Consider the following 15,685-nt stretch of genomic DNA (forward strand, 5'->3'; position numbering starts at 1 on the left):
TCCCAGGGGATTCATAGCATCAAGTTTATTGATCCAAAACAGTTCCCTTTGTGCCAGTAATTTGGGTAATTACCCCCTCTGTTGAATGGACGTATAACTTCCAATATTACCAATCTCATTTGAGAGACATTGTGTCTCATATCTCGAAAATGTCTGTAGACGGATGAACTTATGTTTTTAGTCCTTATGCATGATTTGTGCTCCGTCCACCTGTCCTTGGCCCTTCTGTTCGTTTTCACAACATAGTATTTACCACAGGGACATCGTATCGCGTAAATGACGTTTTTTGTGTCACATGTCGCAAAATTCTTTAAAACAATCTTTTTGCCTGTTTGTGGGTGACGTATGTGATCTCCTTTGATCAGATTATTAGAGTGCTGACAGTGTAGACAGGCAAAAGTGCCAAATTTTGGTTTTCTTAACGTCCTCTGTGTTGTTGGTTTCGCCCTTTCCGCTCGTATCAATTGGTCTCTAAAGTTCCTTCCTCGTTTGTAGGCCATCATGGGTGGATCAGGGAAGAGTCGTGAAAGAGTTTCATCTGATTTAATAAGTTCCCAATTTTTATGGGTGATTCTTTTAACCTGAAAACTCTGACTTGAGAATTTGAGCGTGTGTATTAAGTTTTTCTCTTCTTTCTTCTTCTGTGTCCCTTGTATGAGAGCATTTCTGGCATGCGCGGGTGACGTCATGGGACCCAAACAGCTTACATCATCTCTGATGACGCCGCTCGCGAATGCGCGGGTGACGTCATAGGCCCCACATATCATATAAACCGAGGCGCAAAGGAGGTAGTCGGAAAGCTCTGCTTCCAGACTGCTTCTCTGTTACTGCCGCCTACAGAAATAAGGTCATTTGGATCCCCACACGCTCCTATTTACTATTTTTACTTTTGTCACTATGCACTTTAACTCCCTTAGGAGTGGGATCCTGACCTTTCATCAATTGAGACTAGGTTGTCTCCACTGTACTGATTATACCTGGGAGATTACCAGCTCCCAGCCCTGGCACCTACTTTCTCTTTCTCAGACCTTGGAAGAAGGGTGAGTCCTTCTCTTTTACTCCTTTTGTAAGACCCTTTAGGCTCACACATCCCAAGTAGGATCGTCCATTTTTTAATCTGCTATCCTTTCGCTTTTCACGATGGGCTTTGGTTAAATACATCTTCTTCCCAAAAAAGACGTGTTGGATTATCAGACGGTTTAGAACAAGGTATCTTTATACAACCTACAATAGAAAGGACATGTTATCCATCCGAGAGTATCCTATGATTTAGAAAAATGAAACATTGTTTTGTTTAAATTAAGCTCTACCTGGACAAGTGAGGTAGCTTTAGGCAACATGAGTTCTTTTACTGTTAAGGTATGAAATCTTTTGAATAAGACTGAACTATTTTTCAATATATGTTTTTTGTAGATGCTTGTGATGTTGAAACTTAAGCCCCTGATGAAGAGAGAATGTTATCTCGAAACGCGTTGGGCAACTAGAAAAAATGAATAAATCAGAGAAGACCATCTTTCTCTAAAGAAAACAACTCCTGGAATTTTTCCTTTTTTTAAAAATGTCTACATATTTGAAATCTGAATCGTATTAGTGACATTTAATTGTATCTTTGACCGACTCTTGAAAAAAGTCTTTTCATTTAATCCATTTAGGCCATTGGCCGGATTGAAAGTGTGCAGGGGACGCAGTTATCCATAATTTGGATTTCTTTCGTTCTATATTTGTATCCCAGCCTAGATACCAAGGCTGAGCCATTCTCCCCTGCACCTTAAATATTACTAACCCATCTTTTAGAGTAACAATTACCCATGTTTTCGTGGAATCCTGTTTGAAAATTGGTGTGCAAGTGTTACCTTGTGTTTCGTTTCCTTAACTGTCTCATCAGTATGCATTTCCAAGATGGTGGCAACCCAGCGCTGATGAAGTTGGCGGCGGTTGGAGGTGCACAAGACTGTTCCTTAAAATCCTGTGCGTTGCATTCCTAGTTGCCTTCCACAGGATCAGTGGAGGCAGCAGCATCCCCATACTTGGTCTGCACTACTCTGTCCCCTTTTCAGGCCCAACAAGTAGCTGAGCAGTGTTTTCAGAATCCTGACATATTATTGACCAAAGCTGCATAGGTGAGTACTCCCCTGAGATTTAAGTATTGGTACATTCGCCTTGGCACTTCACTTGGCCTCTGCCATAATCAAAATGGGAGCAACATTCATTAGAATATTGATTGTGTCTTTGTTCTGCACAAGGACCACGCCTCTAGGCAAACAAGGCACAGATTAAAGTTAATAAGACCTGATTTAATGAGACATGAATGTTTTATTGCAGCAGCCCAAGTTTTATGAAGCCTAAACCTAAAACACCAGAGGTTCTCTTGTCAGCAAACATTGGAAAATCAAAGTTTAAGAGGCATACAACCATATGAATTCAGTTAGTATAGGTTTGCTCAATTCCAGCAGCAGCAGAAACTTTAGAAGATTCGTCAGAGTTATCTGTCAATAGAAGAGTTACATGTACTATTAATTAGCCATTATGTTTTAATTAGATTAGGCCAGTTAAGATAGGCAAGCTTGCATTTTAGGAAGGCAGCGAGGATAGGTAGGAGACAAACTAGTGACTTGAAAGATTATTAAATACATTGAAGGAAATGTAGTTGAGCAACAAAAAAAAAAAAAAAAAAAAATAAAGTGTAAAATACCCTAGAGAAAGATTTCTCAACCATGCAACAAAGAATAGAAAGCTTCTGGCAGAGTCAGGGAAAGTGTGTCGCTGCAGCCAGAATCAATTGCAGAAAACATCCAGCTTTTCTGTAAAGAATTACAGGTGCATACTGGGCAAAGGGGACGTGGAGTAGAATAGAGGAAAGTGTAGCAAGCATGAGTAGCATAGTATGTTCCCTGTATGCCTTGTAGTAATGATGGTAGTAGAGGTTTTAGCATGTGACGAGAAGTATGAAGGCAGCAGTGTTTATTTTATATCCCACCCTGGGGCTAAAATTGCAGTAGCATTTAGTGAAGACTGCATCGGTGGTTGGCAAGGAGGGTTCAGTGGGGCAGGCAGTTCCCACCGAAATCTGAAAGAACCACAGAGCCTATTAGGTTAGTCTTTCACTTAATTGCATGCACCTGTATAGAGCCTAGGGACATTAGCGTGAGCAGCCTGTACAGCAACAGAATTGTAGAGCAAGCTGCAGTTCTATAGCCATGGAGGATACATTGAAAGAAAAGCATTTAGTGGTCTCTAAACAGAGAGAGTGGTCATTCTTCTTCGACTAATTGGAAGGCCATGCCAAAATCGTGCATTTTTGCATTGGAAAGCTACTTCCCCCTAGCCGAGGTCAAATTGAGCCTTGGCACTAGAAAAAAGTGACTTCAGGTTGTAAACGGTAATTGGGCCTGAAAGAAACCACCAGAGAATTGTAGAAATGGACATGAAAGTGTGGTTCTAAATCAGAAGTGATGCCCAAGTGTAGCCTTTCCAGAAGATTAATGAATTACAGTAACATGGGAAAAGGGTGGAACATTGGTTGCAATCCAGGCTGCTTGATTCAGTAAAGGCTGAAAGCAATTAATGTGCTTTTTTGAGCAACCTACAAGAAAGGAATTGCAGAAATCAATTTCGTGGCCCTATAATATTTTAATCAATACGGCTGAGATGGGCGTCGGAGAATAAAGGTTTACATTGTCAGAACAAAAGTAGTTTGCAAGTAGCAGTGTTAACTACTGCATTAACCCGTCCAGTGCTGTCCAAAGAAGGATTCAAAACAGCTCTGTGGTATGTCAGAATCCGGAGACGGACACGGTGGCATTTTGAGTCAAAGGCTTCTATTAGAACACCCAAAACCTATATTGTCCCTATGATTCTAGGTCCCATTTCTAAAGAAAACTAAGGAGTTTAAAGGAATGCTCACCGAGATGTCCAACAGTCCACAAAACCTATTCGTACCCGATTACTGTCCCCACCATTGTGAACACAAAAAGCTTAACTTTTGTTAAAGTAGAATAATGGCCTCTGCCTACAAGGAAAGAATGGTGGCTGGTTTCCTACCCCAGCCTGACGTTTCTTTATTAAAACAAAGGGGCTCCTTACCCCGTACAACATTTCAAAACAGAAGTTCAAATGTTTCTTTCCCAAGCACTTTATGTCAGTCTCTGGTTTCTTCCCAATGATGAGACAGGCATGGTATCAAGAGAGACACAGACTTAAAAGCATTTGTTTTAAAACCTTTATTTACTAAGGTTCTGGGGTTGGTGCAATGCCTGACTGGCCCCAACTCTAAAGCGATTTTCCCTTAATGGATGCTTGCAATTGCCGTCTTTGTCTAATAGTACAAACTAAAGGTCTGTGTTTGTCTAAACCCATGCTTGCCCTCACAATGTAGACAGATGTGATAGGAAGCCTTTTGAAAAGAAAAATGGTGGCTCAACAAAAATGGCAAAACCAGAGTTGGTTTTGGGTGGTCTTCTCTCCAGATTCAGTTTGGTCAATGTCACAAAGATGATTCCTCAAAGGCCTCTCAAGGTTCCCTTCTGCAAGTTCAGGCCTCTTCTAGCTTTCACCACAAAATACAAAGTCAAATTCCTTGATAGTCCCCTCAGGTTCCCTTCTCCAAGCTCAAGCCTCTTCCAGTTTTCAAAACAAAGCACCATATGTCACAGTTCCTTTTTGGTTCCACAGGGCGCCTTTCCCCAAGCGTAGGCCCCTCTGGTTCCAAACACCAATTCAGCTGGTCAGGATATGCCTTTACTTTACATAAAGTCTCTCTTGCACACCATTGTCTCATGGGGTAGAATCAGAGGCTTTTACACTTATAAGTTCAATGTCCGACTTTATCTCACTTTCACCACACGTGTGTCCCTCTAGCTTCGTGCTGACATTACTTTTACATCGTTGAAGCGTTTACTTTCACTTCATTCGAATACTTTAACAAACGCTGTCCTCTTTCTTACACTTTTCACATGCTACTTTGCAACCCGGCTCTGCAGTGCTTTCAGACTCACCGGGCTGACTTATGCACTTTGGCTTCTCAACGATTCCTTGTTCCGGTTTTTTGCAACCTTTAACACAGAGGGAACCAAAGCTACTGTCTGCCTGACTGAAATATAAAGCTCCTCAAACGGGATCTCCGTAAAGGAGGACTTTGCCGACAAGAATGAGCCTGCAAATATCATTGCATCACTCTGCCCAGCACGTAGCTGAAGCGCGCGATGCACCAACTGGGAAAGGGCACCTCGGACACTCTTGGGCTGTCTCTCCAGCCCAGGGGAATGAGCACTTGCATCCACAATTGCAGCACGAGACCAGCACGCCCCTCAGCTCACAAAAGTGGACTCTCATGGGATACCTGGAGACACGGCTCCCTCGCCAGGCTTCTGCATTTGCAAAGTGCAGCTACACAGCCTCTCAGCATACCAGTCTCTGGCCTCTGGTCCTGGACAGCTCAGAGGTCCGGGTCACCTCCCAACGCGCTTTTCTGCTTGTTCTCCTACTCGCTCATCATTTTGTGTGAGACCACACCTTTTATAGCAAAAAGACCAGTCAAGTGGAGTCAGGTGTGAATAGTTACTAGTGAATGCCTGACCCTGCCTATTAGTGGAACAGCTTGGGTTCTTTCTAGGGTAGGTTGCCCTTATATTCCTCATGTTATTCCTATGGGTAATCTTTACTGATCTTAGTTGCCTCTTCCACATATCAGTATTTGTTGGAAATGGGGAGGGGGAGATGGGGCGAGATTGGCAATACCATGTCTCGCCCTCGCTTTTCCTCTCAATCCCTTGTGATCCGCCACTCAGGAGATCCTTGCTCGCTTGTCCACCCCCAGGGTCGGGATCCAAAAGTAATGGCCCTTCCCTGGCGACATGGGTGGGAGAATACCATCAGGTTTCTCACAGTTTCCACTCCAAGGAACTTTGTGGAACTTTCTCCAGTGACTTATGTCCTGAGTTTTATCCCTTCCTGGAGCCTGGGGTCTCGCACCTCGTCTTGGGGGTTGGTGTCTCTGAGCCCACCTTGGGGACTGGTTTCTTTCACACAGTCTGGGGGGTCGGATTTCACTCTCTCCGCCTTATGGTCCGATTTCTGTCACCCCGCCTTGGGGCCTCGTTGCTCTCAACCAGCCCTACTTAAAACAGTGCACTCTATATTGAGTCCAAAATCGATCAAAAAGGACTGCTTAAATATGATGTACATTTTCTTTAAAAAAAGATAGGAAAATAACTCACCTCTTGAGAAACCATGATGTGGGACAAAAGTTCAGGCTTATCTGTCATGGCTCTGTACAAACAGTATGTAGTTAGCTACATTGATTCTAACAATTCCCAGCCAGTTTCTGGCCAAAATACAAGGTCTCTTGTGCAGCTCATGGAGTGAGGGACATGTGGGTGCAATGATGCAGAAAACTAAAATGCTTGGACAGACAACTGCCAGAACAGGAAGATCACATCCATGTGCGAAAAGTAATGCCAGCCTCTTCCTTTGCGCAACTGGTTGTGCTCTGCTTCTTTAGCCTTCATTTTCTACTGTGTGGTTGTAAGGTTTTGAGATGCATCAACTGTGTTGGCCAGCTTGTCAAGAAAGCTCAGTAGTAAACCCCTTATGAATCGTTAGGTGCACTTATTGTGCGAAAATAAAGTTAAATACAAGAATGTGTGTCAAAACAATGGCTCTTAACCACGCTAAGCAGAAAGGAAATGCTGTTAACCACCCTAAGCAGAACAGCAATGAAGTGTACTTTGAAGATCTAGGTGACCTTCCTGTTTTCCAATGATGAATTAAGTATCTTACCTCTCTACATACAGCTGCTATTTGCCCTTCATCCATACACGTTTCGGTAACAACGTCTGTCAAGGAACCTCCTGCCAAGTATTCCATAACTACCCAAAGTTCATCACCAACTAGATAACTGAAAGAAAAAATATTGAAGTTACAACGGTCAGAAAGAAGACATTTCCTAATGTTTGTATTAATGTACATAGCGCGAACCAAGCTGTCACTGGCATCAGTCCTCAGAACTAGAAGGTTGCAGATCATGTGGACACTAAACAAGACAGACCTAAAAATAAGGTACAGTATGGTATGTGCTTAGGCGGAAACGTCCAAATTGTTTGAGCTTAAAAGCCTGAATGCGTGATTTGGCCGACATTTCAGCCGTTCGAAAATTCTGAGCGGCCGAAAAGTTCGACCAAATCACGAATTCAGTGCTGGGGGCTGCGTGGGTGTGTCCCCCTGCACCCTTGCTCACTATATTGTGAGCGAGGGTTATGAGGGTGTCCCCCGTAGCCATCCCAAAAAGCCACAACAAAAAAAAAGAAAAGGACCCTGCAGCGCTGGTTCCCAATCACGGAAGTGAAAGGGAAAAGGCGTCGCAGGGACAGTCGGCGGCCGCAAGGTAGGGGTGCGGTGGGGGCGTGAGAGTGGGGCAGGCGCCAAGTCTGAAATGTTCTGGGGAGAAAAGACCGAAGGTTATTTCGGAAAAATTATCTTTTGTCTTTTCTCCATCGAACATTTGGATCTCTGGCTTTCAACCCCGATCCGCTTAGGCCAGAGGGTGTCTGACAGTAGAAAAGGAGATCAGTAATAATTGTATTCATAGTGTCAGCATGCAGAAACACATCAAGGTCTCGTACTTCTCTAGTAGCCAGTGTGTGTGGTCCTTGATGCTAATTAGATGCAACCTAAAGAAGACACAGTCAATGTGCCTAATGGGAGAGAGGTCTGTGAGTTGGTCGAGAAGGGCGAAGAATTGAATTAGAGGTTAATGTGGCTGAGCAGAGAGAAATGGCCAGGACAGAAGAGTACATGAGCCATCACTCATTTTCTGGTTTGTCTGAAATGACAAATCTAAGATCAGGGAGGAGGGATCCAGGAACGTATTCAGTACAGTCATGTGTTGAATGATTAGCCAATTGGAACTAACAATTCCAGCAGTCTAACCTAATTTGTTTTGTAAAGAATGATCCAAGAGATCATCAAGGGGAAGGAGGGATGACTGGGCCATTTCTCTGTGAGGAGGAGAATCCTGCAATGGAGTGTTATTTTACTAAAAAGGAGGAGTAGGAGATTAGCTTAAACTCACATCTTAAATGGAGGATTTCAACAAGACAGTAAAGGAACTCTTATTTGAAGTTTGACATGCATGGTTCGTCGCCATATTTGAAAATATACTATAACATTCTCATTGGAGGTTTGTGCATTGGGAACGGAGCATGTGCAGAACCATCCATAACCTAAGATAAGGCAAAAGTTCTTCATAGGGAAAGGGAGCTTCTCCGGATGGCCCTTGAACCCCTAAAGAGTGACTTGATGCTGCCTTTCAAATGCTGAGGCTGTCCAAATTAGTGTATATGAGTCAGTGTTGCAAACTTTCAGTGTTAGGAATGTTGTAAAAGCTGAAATGAGCCTCAAGCTCAGTGGGCATTGAGAAGTGTTTGTGATAAAATGGTTGTATGCTTCAGACTTATTTTTCATATATAAAGATGGGTAGGCTTTTCTGTGTTCCCAAAATGCTCTTTGATTTTTATACAGAGCAGCTGGGAACCCTCACTTGTGTCATCTGTCCCCTTCCCCTTTAGAATATTTTGTAAGAGTGTATATAATAGGAGTGCACCAGATCCCCCTCTCTTGGAATGAACACCATTCAGAAAATAATGTATCCAGTTATTTGTAATGGTTTTGATTATATTTTGACGTAAGACACGTGTAATATTCTTATTAGAATTAAAATATATCCTAGAAGTGTTCATCAAAAGTGAGCATTGTAAACTTTTGAAAAGAGCCAGCTCACAATGTTAGTCCAATGAAATAATTTCCTTTTCTTCCTTTTTTTTAAATCATTGGTTTAGCAAAGAAAATTAATAAGATGCACCCCACTCCCTCCAAGATAACGTTGTTTCCTCCGGTCATGCACAGGTCATCTGTCAGCAACAGGTGGGGTGGCTCTAACAAACGTTCATTTGACATGGATACCCTCCCCGCCCCCACAAGCTATCGGGTTTATTCCACTCTGGTCGTGAATGTGCACCTGGCAAAGTGACTCACGTCCACATTGAAAGGGGGAGAGAGTGGGACAGAGAGAAAGATAATGCAGTGAGAGTATGAGAAAAGGAGAGGCAGATAGACAACAACAGCTGGTAACCATACAATGATTGTTTCAGGGCAAAATGCTTATGAACATTTTGTGTACAGGCTTTATAGGAGTTTGACGTCGATCACAAGATGTGAATGTTTTCTCATGCCAACCAGTCCTTATCCACCTGTGCAGCCCAGCACGTCAGGACTTAATCAGCAAGCCAAGGAGCACTACACATCAGCATAGCCCAGAATGTCATAGCTGGCAAGAGCTAAAAGCCCATTTCCCCAATGCTCGTTGCGCCCCCTGCTGTGTGAAGGCTGGCATTGCAAATCAGCGCAGGCAGTTTCATAATAAACACCGAAGTGTTATTTGTGAGCCCTCGAGCGTGCATATTCACTGGACCTCCCTCCTTCATGTGATGAAGAGCCGGAGACTTGCTGCATCTTGTGAGCCAAAGCCCAAACTCCACATGCGAAAAAAAAGACAGGATTTTCAACAATGTACAGTTTTTATTGATTTCACTTTCCATGGGGGAAAGATAAAGACTAGAGAGAATGTTTCCTCTGCTGCAGTATAACGAGGACACAGCCAATGTGTTCAGGACCAGTGGTCGAAGGGGACAGGAGCCGTGCCCCTCCACTTTCTTTTTTAAAGTTTTACCCTTCCTATCCTTTGATTTTAAAAAGAAACCGTTCCGGAATGGTTTCATCTTAAAATAAAAGTGTAGCAAGAAGTTGAAACTTGCATTGCACTGAACATTCCCTTAAACAGCAGGAGTGTTTGTTTGAGGGATTGCGTGCAGGGGGGGGGGTCGGGGGAACCAGGCAACATAGTTCCACTATTTCTCTTCGGCCACTTCGACTACTGTTCAGGACTGCCAAATGGTTACCCTTGCATGGAGTTGGTTAAAATCATCGGCTGAGGTATGTAAAGGGCGGACGGTCCCGCCACCGAGGAGGCCTCCCTCCCAAGCATGTCAGTTTTAACGTGAGATTCCAAATGCAGGGATGTGATCAGTGTGTACCAGAAGTGTCCTCGCAGATATGTTATGTGGCCTCCAGCAGATACGCTCATATTTCCACCTACACAGAACACATTTATACGATGGTGCACATTTGAAAATGAATCCCTCGTGTTACTTAAAATTGAAATTATGCATAAAAAACAAACCTTAATTGGCAGGTGTTATTTCAGAAATTGCGCGGGTAAATGTGTTTGCAAAGGCCATCTCCACACATAGTCAACCATCTCTAGATCCGTGAGACTTACCTGTCTAAATAATTTACAATGTTGGTGTTTTTATTTTCCCTCATGACCAATATTTCATTTATAATGAGTTCCTTTTTGGGCTGCTGCTGGAGGTTCATTTGCTTTATCGCCACCTAAAAAGAGACCATGGAAGACCGTTGTGAATGGAACAATTGGAAGAGTGCTGGCATCCCAGACAGGACAGAGTAAATCACGTGCAACATTATTAGGGGCAATGAACAGAGGGGCAGAGAGAAACACCAGTGCTGTATTACCTTCTGAACATATTAAAATGCAGCTGCACCATGGGATCATTAGCCGGCACCACTTCCCTCAAAGCTGCATACTGGTCTACCACTGCTTAATTCACCGACAGGCTGTTTGCTCCCACAAGCTTGTCAAAAGCAAGTGACTTCAACACGCTTCACTTATTATTCTCTTTATAGAGGATTGCTGTTTGATATGTAGTACCATCTGTAACAGGTGCATTCCGCAGCGTAATTCGATGTTGTACCATCTGTAGCACGTGCTGAATACTCACAAGGCATAGTAGGTTCGTCCCTCCCCCCTCTGTTCTTAAATATTGTGTTGTAATGCATTTCCCTCCCCTGCTCCCTCCCTGCCCTGCGGGCGCTATGAACAGTATTGTATAAGCGCCTAAAAAGCAAACAATAAATAAATAAGTGCATATTGCAAAATCGATGCAGGCTATGATTGCAACTAATCCCTTTTTAAGTGCAGTATGTGTCCAACAGGGCTACTTTATTTCGTGAACTACAGAATGAAAGTTTGACTGGAACATTTGTACAGCACTGTATATATGACATAGTCCGATTTCTACATTTTTATTTTTTCTTGCTTTGTGAAGCAGTAATGTCCTCGCTCGCGGGCAGACTTGGTGCTTAAAAAAGCCACGAGCCCAAGTTTGGCCCACAAGCACTTCCATGAGAGCTTAGGGCAGTTAACAACCCAGTTCTCTCGTGGACGCCGCCATTAATGCTATTAGCACCGGTTACTTGTCCGGGTGCCGAAAGCAGTGTTGCCAGGTCAAAAGGAAAAAATAAGCTGAATGCCCACTCAAAACAAGCCCAAAACAAGCTGCCTCCCAACCTAATAAGCTGAGAAAACAAGCGCACCTCTAAAAAACACTGTGGCTAGGTCTCAAAAATAAGAAAGATAACAATAACGCAAATATACATAGAGAAAATACAAACAAAAAATGTTAGAACAAAGCATTTATTTAAAAAATGTATTTTATTTTTAAGTCTTTATTATGTGTGCTTGCCACACAGTGATCTCCAAATTGTTTGTTCCACAGCTTACCGCCTAAAAACATAATGTTTGTTTGTTTATTTGTAGCGCGCGCCAGACCCGAAGGTATCCGGGCACGAATACTCTAAGCTTACAAGTTACAGTAACACATTTCAACTAAATACAAAATACATTGACAGCAGGAAAAATGGTTATCCTAAAAAGTTTGTACACAGGGTAATATGCAGAGTTAGATTTACAAATATTTGTACATAGATATGTATATACACAGTATACATTGTGAAGCGAAAGCAAGGTGGACTAGTCTAGTGGAGGAGCATGTTAGTAAGCGTTCAGTTACAGATTGATCGATAGAGTAGTCCTAGTTTCGGTCAGTTACAGGTCCTTTTCGTTGAGCCATTTGATACAGTTAAGTCTGAAGTGTGAATAGGATTGGTCAGACCTAAGCGAGGTCGGGAGGGAGTTCCACCACTGGGCTGCTTTGACAGGGAAGCTGTTCCCTCCGGCAGTGCTCAGTTTAAATGGGGGCAAAACTAACTGGTTAGTATATGCTTCTCTGGTGGGTCTAATGGACGTTCTTCTTTTGAATCTTTCTGTTAGGGATTTGGGGGCTAAATTATTAATACTTTTGAATGTGAGCGATACTGTTTTAAGTTTAATTTTGTCCGCTGTAGAGAGGCAATTAGATTGTCTTCTGATGTCTGAGATATGCTCTCTTTTTGATAATCCTAAAGTGGCTCTAAGGGCGTTATTCTGCAAGGTTTGGATTTTTTGCAGCATGTGTTTATTAGACCCTACATAAAGTGCGTTGCATTAGTCCAATTTGGATAATACCAAAGCTCTTGGCAGGGTGAGACAGCTGGTAGTGGACAGGAATGGTTTTGCTGCTCTAATCAGCTTGCAGGTATATGCAGTGCTAAAGGCCATCGCACTCACCTGCTTTGTTAGAGAGTGGCAGGAGTCGAGGTAAACACCCAATACCTCTCAATATCAACCTCCTCCATGGGATATGAAAGAAGGCTGGCTAGCACTTGTCAAACACAAGCATGTCCACATGACTCATTCCATCCTGTTTTTATTTTGTATTCAAAAATATTTTATTATCTTTTGAGAAACCGTTCATTCCTTAATGAAATGGGGCATGTTGGCATTCCAACACACATTCCTGATTCTGTATCATGTGCTGTGGAGGTTTTTTCAAAAAGACAAAAGGTACATGTGCACAAAGTAAAATGAGAACCTATATAACAAGAGCAAGCAAACATTTCTAGGGGCAGTATTTTTTTTAACTTGAACAATGGAGTATTAACCCAGCTATTTCTCCAACGCCAAAATGATAAATTGGTTCTTCCTTCCATCTGTTAAATGTTTATTTGTATCCATTTAAAAAAATCAATAGAGATATTTGAACAAAGAAAATACAGCACCACTCTCAGTCCTCTCTTAATGTCTATAAAAAATCAAACGTTAGCAATATAGAACCAGAGATAGCCCACGCAGAAGCACACATTCCTTTGGCTCTACAAACGAAGTGTGTATTTTTGTCAGGTGGGAATAAAAGATAGCTTTGAGCAATAGAAACTACTTTCTATTTGCTTACGTTGCTGCTAAATTATTCCAACATCATTTCAAAAATATCTATCATTTGTGTTATCGGCCTGATGAATTCGGCAGCACAAGGAGGCATAACCGTGTGTCCAGAGCTGTGGGAAAAGTGCAACAAAAGGGGGGCAGGCTTGGCGGTTTAGCACTGCTAGCGGAGTGTGTCCTTAACCTTTACAGTGCAGCGAAAGTCACGGGTAGATGACAAAAAAAGCAGGATTTCCCTTGAAAGCATTTCTGCATCTGGAAAAGTGAAGGCGCCACAGTAAACCACGGGGATGTTAACTCCTAGACCATGACTTAAATAAGAGTTAACTTCCCCGTGGTTTATTGTAGTGCTTCTTCACATCCCTGCTGCGGCACTGACAGTGACCCCTGCTTCTAATGGAACTTAGCAGCAGGGGTCGCTGCGCTGCAGCGGGTATTGGATTGAAGAGTGCTGACTGCGGGGAAGTGATTCTGCTTGTTACGGTTTGTGCCCGCTGACCGCTCTTAACCACGTATTCAGTTCACTGAATCAGTGAACTGAATAAGCGCAACAATAAGCGGTTAATAGGGGAAATAGGCGGACAAAAAACGCAACAAGCGACCAGCAAAAATTATAAGCGACTTCGGGCAAAAAGAAGCCCAAAGTCGCTTATAATAAGCAGACCTGGCAACACTGGCCGAAAGTGCTTGTCTGCAAAGCACAATACGTTAAATGAAAGCAGGGCTTCTGCATGGGGCCCCTCCTTCATTTCAGTGACTTCAGAGGGCGTGGGCGTGGATGACACAGCATGGATGGTGGGAGAAAGGGGATGGTGGAAGGGACAGATGGCGTGCAGCGGTGGCGGCAACTGGTGAGGAGGCATAGTGGACACAGAGGAGACGGTGCTAGCCAACAGGGGAGAACACTGGCTTTTCAGGCTCATGGTCCCAAGGTCACCGAATACTGGCACTTCCCCAGGTATGCCAACAGACCTAAAGTTTTATTTTTAAACCTATTAACATGGCCTTGTAGGAAGCATCCTCACTGATCAACAGCAGAATAGGCAGAGAAGAGTTATTCTTTCTGTCTTGATGCAACATTTATTTTCAAATGTGTTTATGGCAAGCCCACACAAGCGCCCTCTAGAGTAAACTTGGATAAAGACATTAGTTCGAAACCTGAATCATTTCAATTTTCACTGTATTCAGGATCTACCAAACTTCTTGAACGTAACAAATTTGAATAATCAAGTTTGGGCAGCCAGATTCGCTAATCCATATAAGGAATCTGCATCTGGAGCTCACAAGTGCTCATGGGAAATCTTTCAGAGAGGAAGCAGGAGGATGATATCTATTGGTGTTTGAGAGCTGGGGCATTTTGATTTGAGCAGGGCTTAAGGCAATGATTTTAAGGCCGACAGCCTTGAAAAGAATATCATTTCCCATCCAATATTGTAATTTTAAAAGGAATTATCTATTTTTTATAGAAAGATAAACTAGGTAAGCCTTACCAGGACTTTGGGAATGTGTTGCGGCACAATTCACTTCGTCTGCTAGGCCTATCGCCAACTTACTTGCATATTTTGTGCTGAGGTGGCTTGATTGACTGGACGCTCACATATGACTTTGTTTGGTGCTGGATTGTCCAACCCCAGGCCTCAAGGGCCGGAAACATGTTGGATTTTTAGGATAGCCCTCAATATTCATGAGATAAATTTGCATGCAATGATTCTAAATGTATGAATATTAATGAAGGATATCCTGAAAACCTATCAGGGCCCCGGCCCTTGAGGCCTGGAGTTGGCCAACCTTGGTTTAGTGCAATAGCAGACATGAGCCCATGAATTGAGCAGATGTCTAAAGAGCCAAGTGCTTTGCGCGTTCTGGCAACAAAAATAACCTGTTGCTGATCAGATAGTAGCATTAGTGGCAAAGTGATTCTGTGAAACAATACACCACCAGAGCTAATCAGGCAACATGCAGCCAAGCAGCACTATAGATAATACTAGACACAATTCCATTCTTGCCCACTAAATATTGGCATACACAAAATATTCCCATACACTACACAAAATATTAAGTAGACTGGTCAATGGGCAATATTGTTGGTATTAATGCGATACAAGTCATGACACTGAAGGAGTCCACATTAGACAGTGCCACAATTTGGGCCACCAGCGCACCCTCTGAACCGCCAGCACCTATATGTACACTGGTATGTGACAACACCTAATTCTACAGAAAAACATCCAAGCAACAGGACCAAACATGCAGCCAACTAAACACCCACTACATATACAATGGAAATCCTATGCCTCTAGTCACCAAGTAAGCACAGACCCCATGCAGAAACGCTCAAAGGATGGCCAACAATACTACTAGATCTATGCCTTTCCTGTAATTACTGTGTATACTGCCCTTTCTGTCACCATGAACATGCATATCCTTTTAATGCACCCAGATACCTCCGGGTTTGGTGCGCACTATAAATAATAAACAAACAAACCTTGCCAATAGCAAACAGTTGGAATA

At 42.9% G+C, this 15,685-nt stretch overlaps 1 protein-coding gene across 4 annotated transcripts in view; it reads right to left on the minus strand.

Moving 5' to 3' along the window:
- The window catches only part of PAK3 (p21 (RAC1) activated kinase 3), a 460,078-nt gene that overhangs the window by 47,637 nt on the left and 396,756 nt on the right, over positions 1–15,685 (minus strand). For all 4 annotated transcript variants that reach the window (XM_069612611.1, XM_069612610.1, XM_069612609.1 and 1 more), the window contains 2 exons: positions 10,334–10,446; positions 6,778–6,895 (listed from right to left, as the gene is read on the minus strand). In XM_069612611.1, the coding sequence (XP_069468712.1) occupies positions 6,778–6,895; positions 10,334–10,446 (231 nt within the window). The remainder of the gene's footprint in view (positions 1–6,777; positions 6,896–10,333; positions 10,447–15,685) is intronic.

Source organism: Ambystoma mexicanum, chromosome 5p, assembly GCF_040938575.1.
Source record: "Ambystoma mexicanum isolate Mex_15411 chromosome 5p, UKY_AmexF1_1, whole genome shotgun sequence".
Lineage (NCBI taxonomy): Eukaryota > Metazoa > Chordata > Amphibia > Caudata > Ambystomatidae > Ambystoma > Ambystoma mexicanum.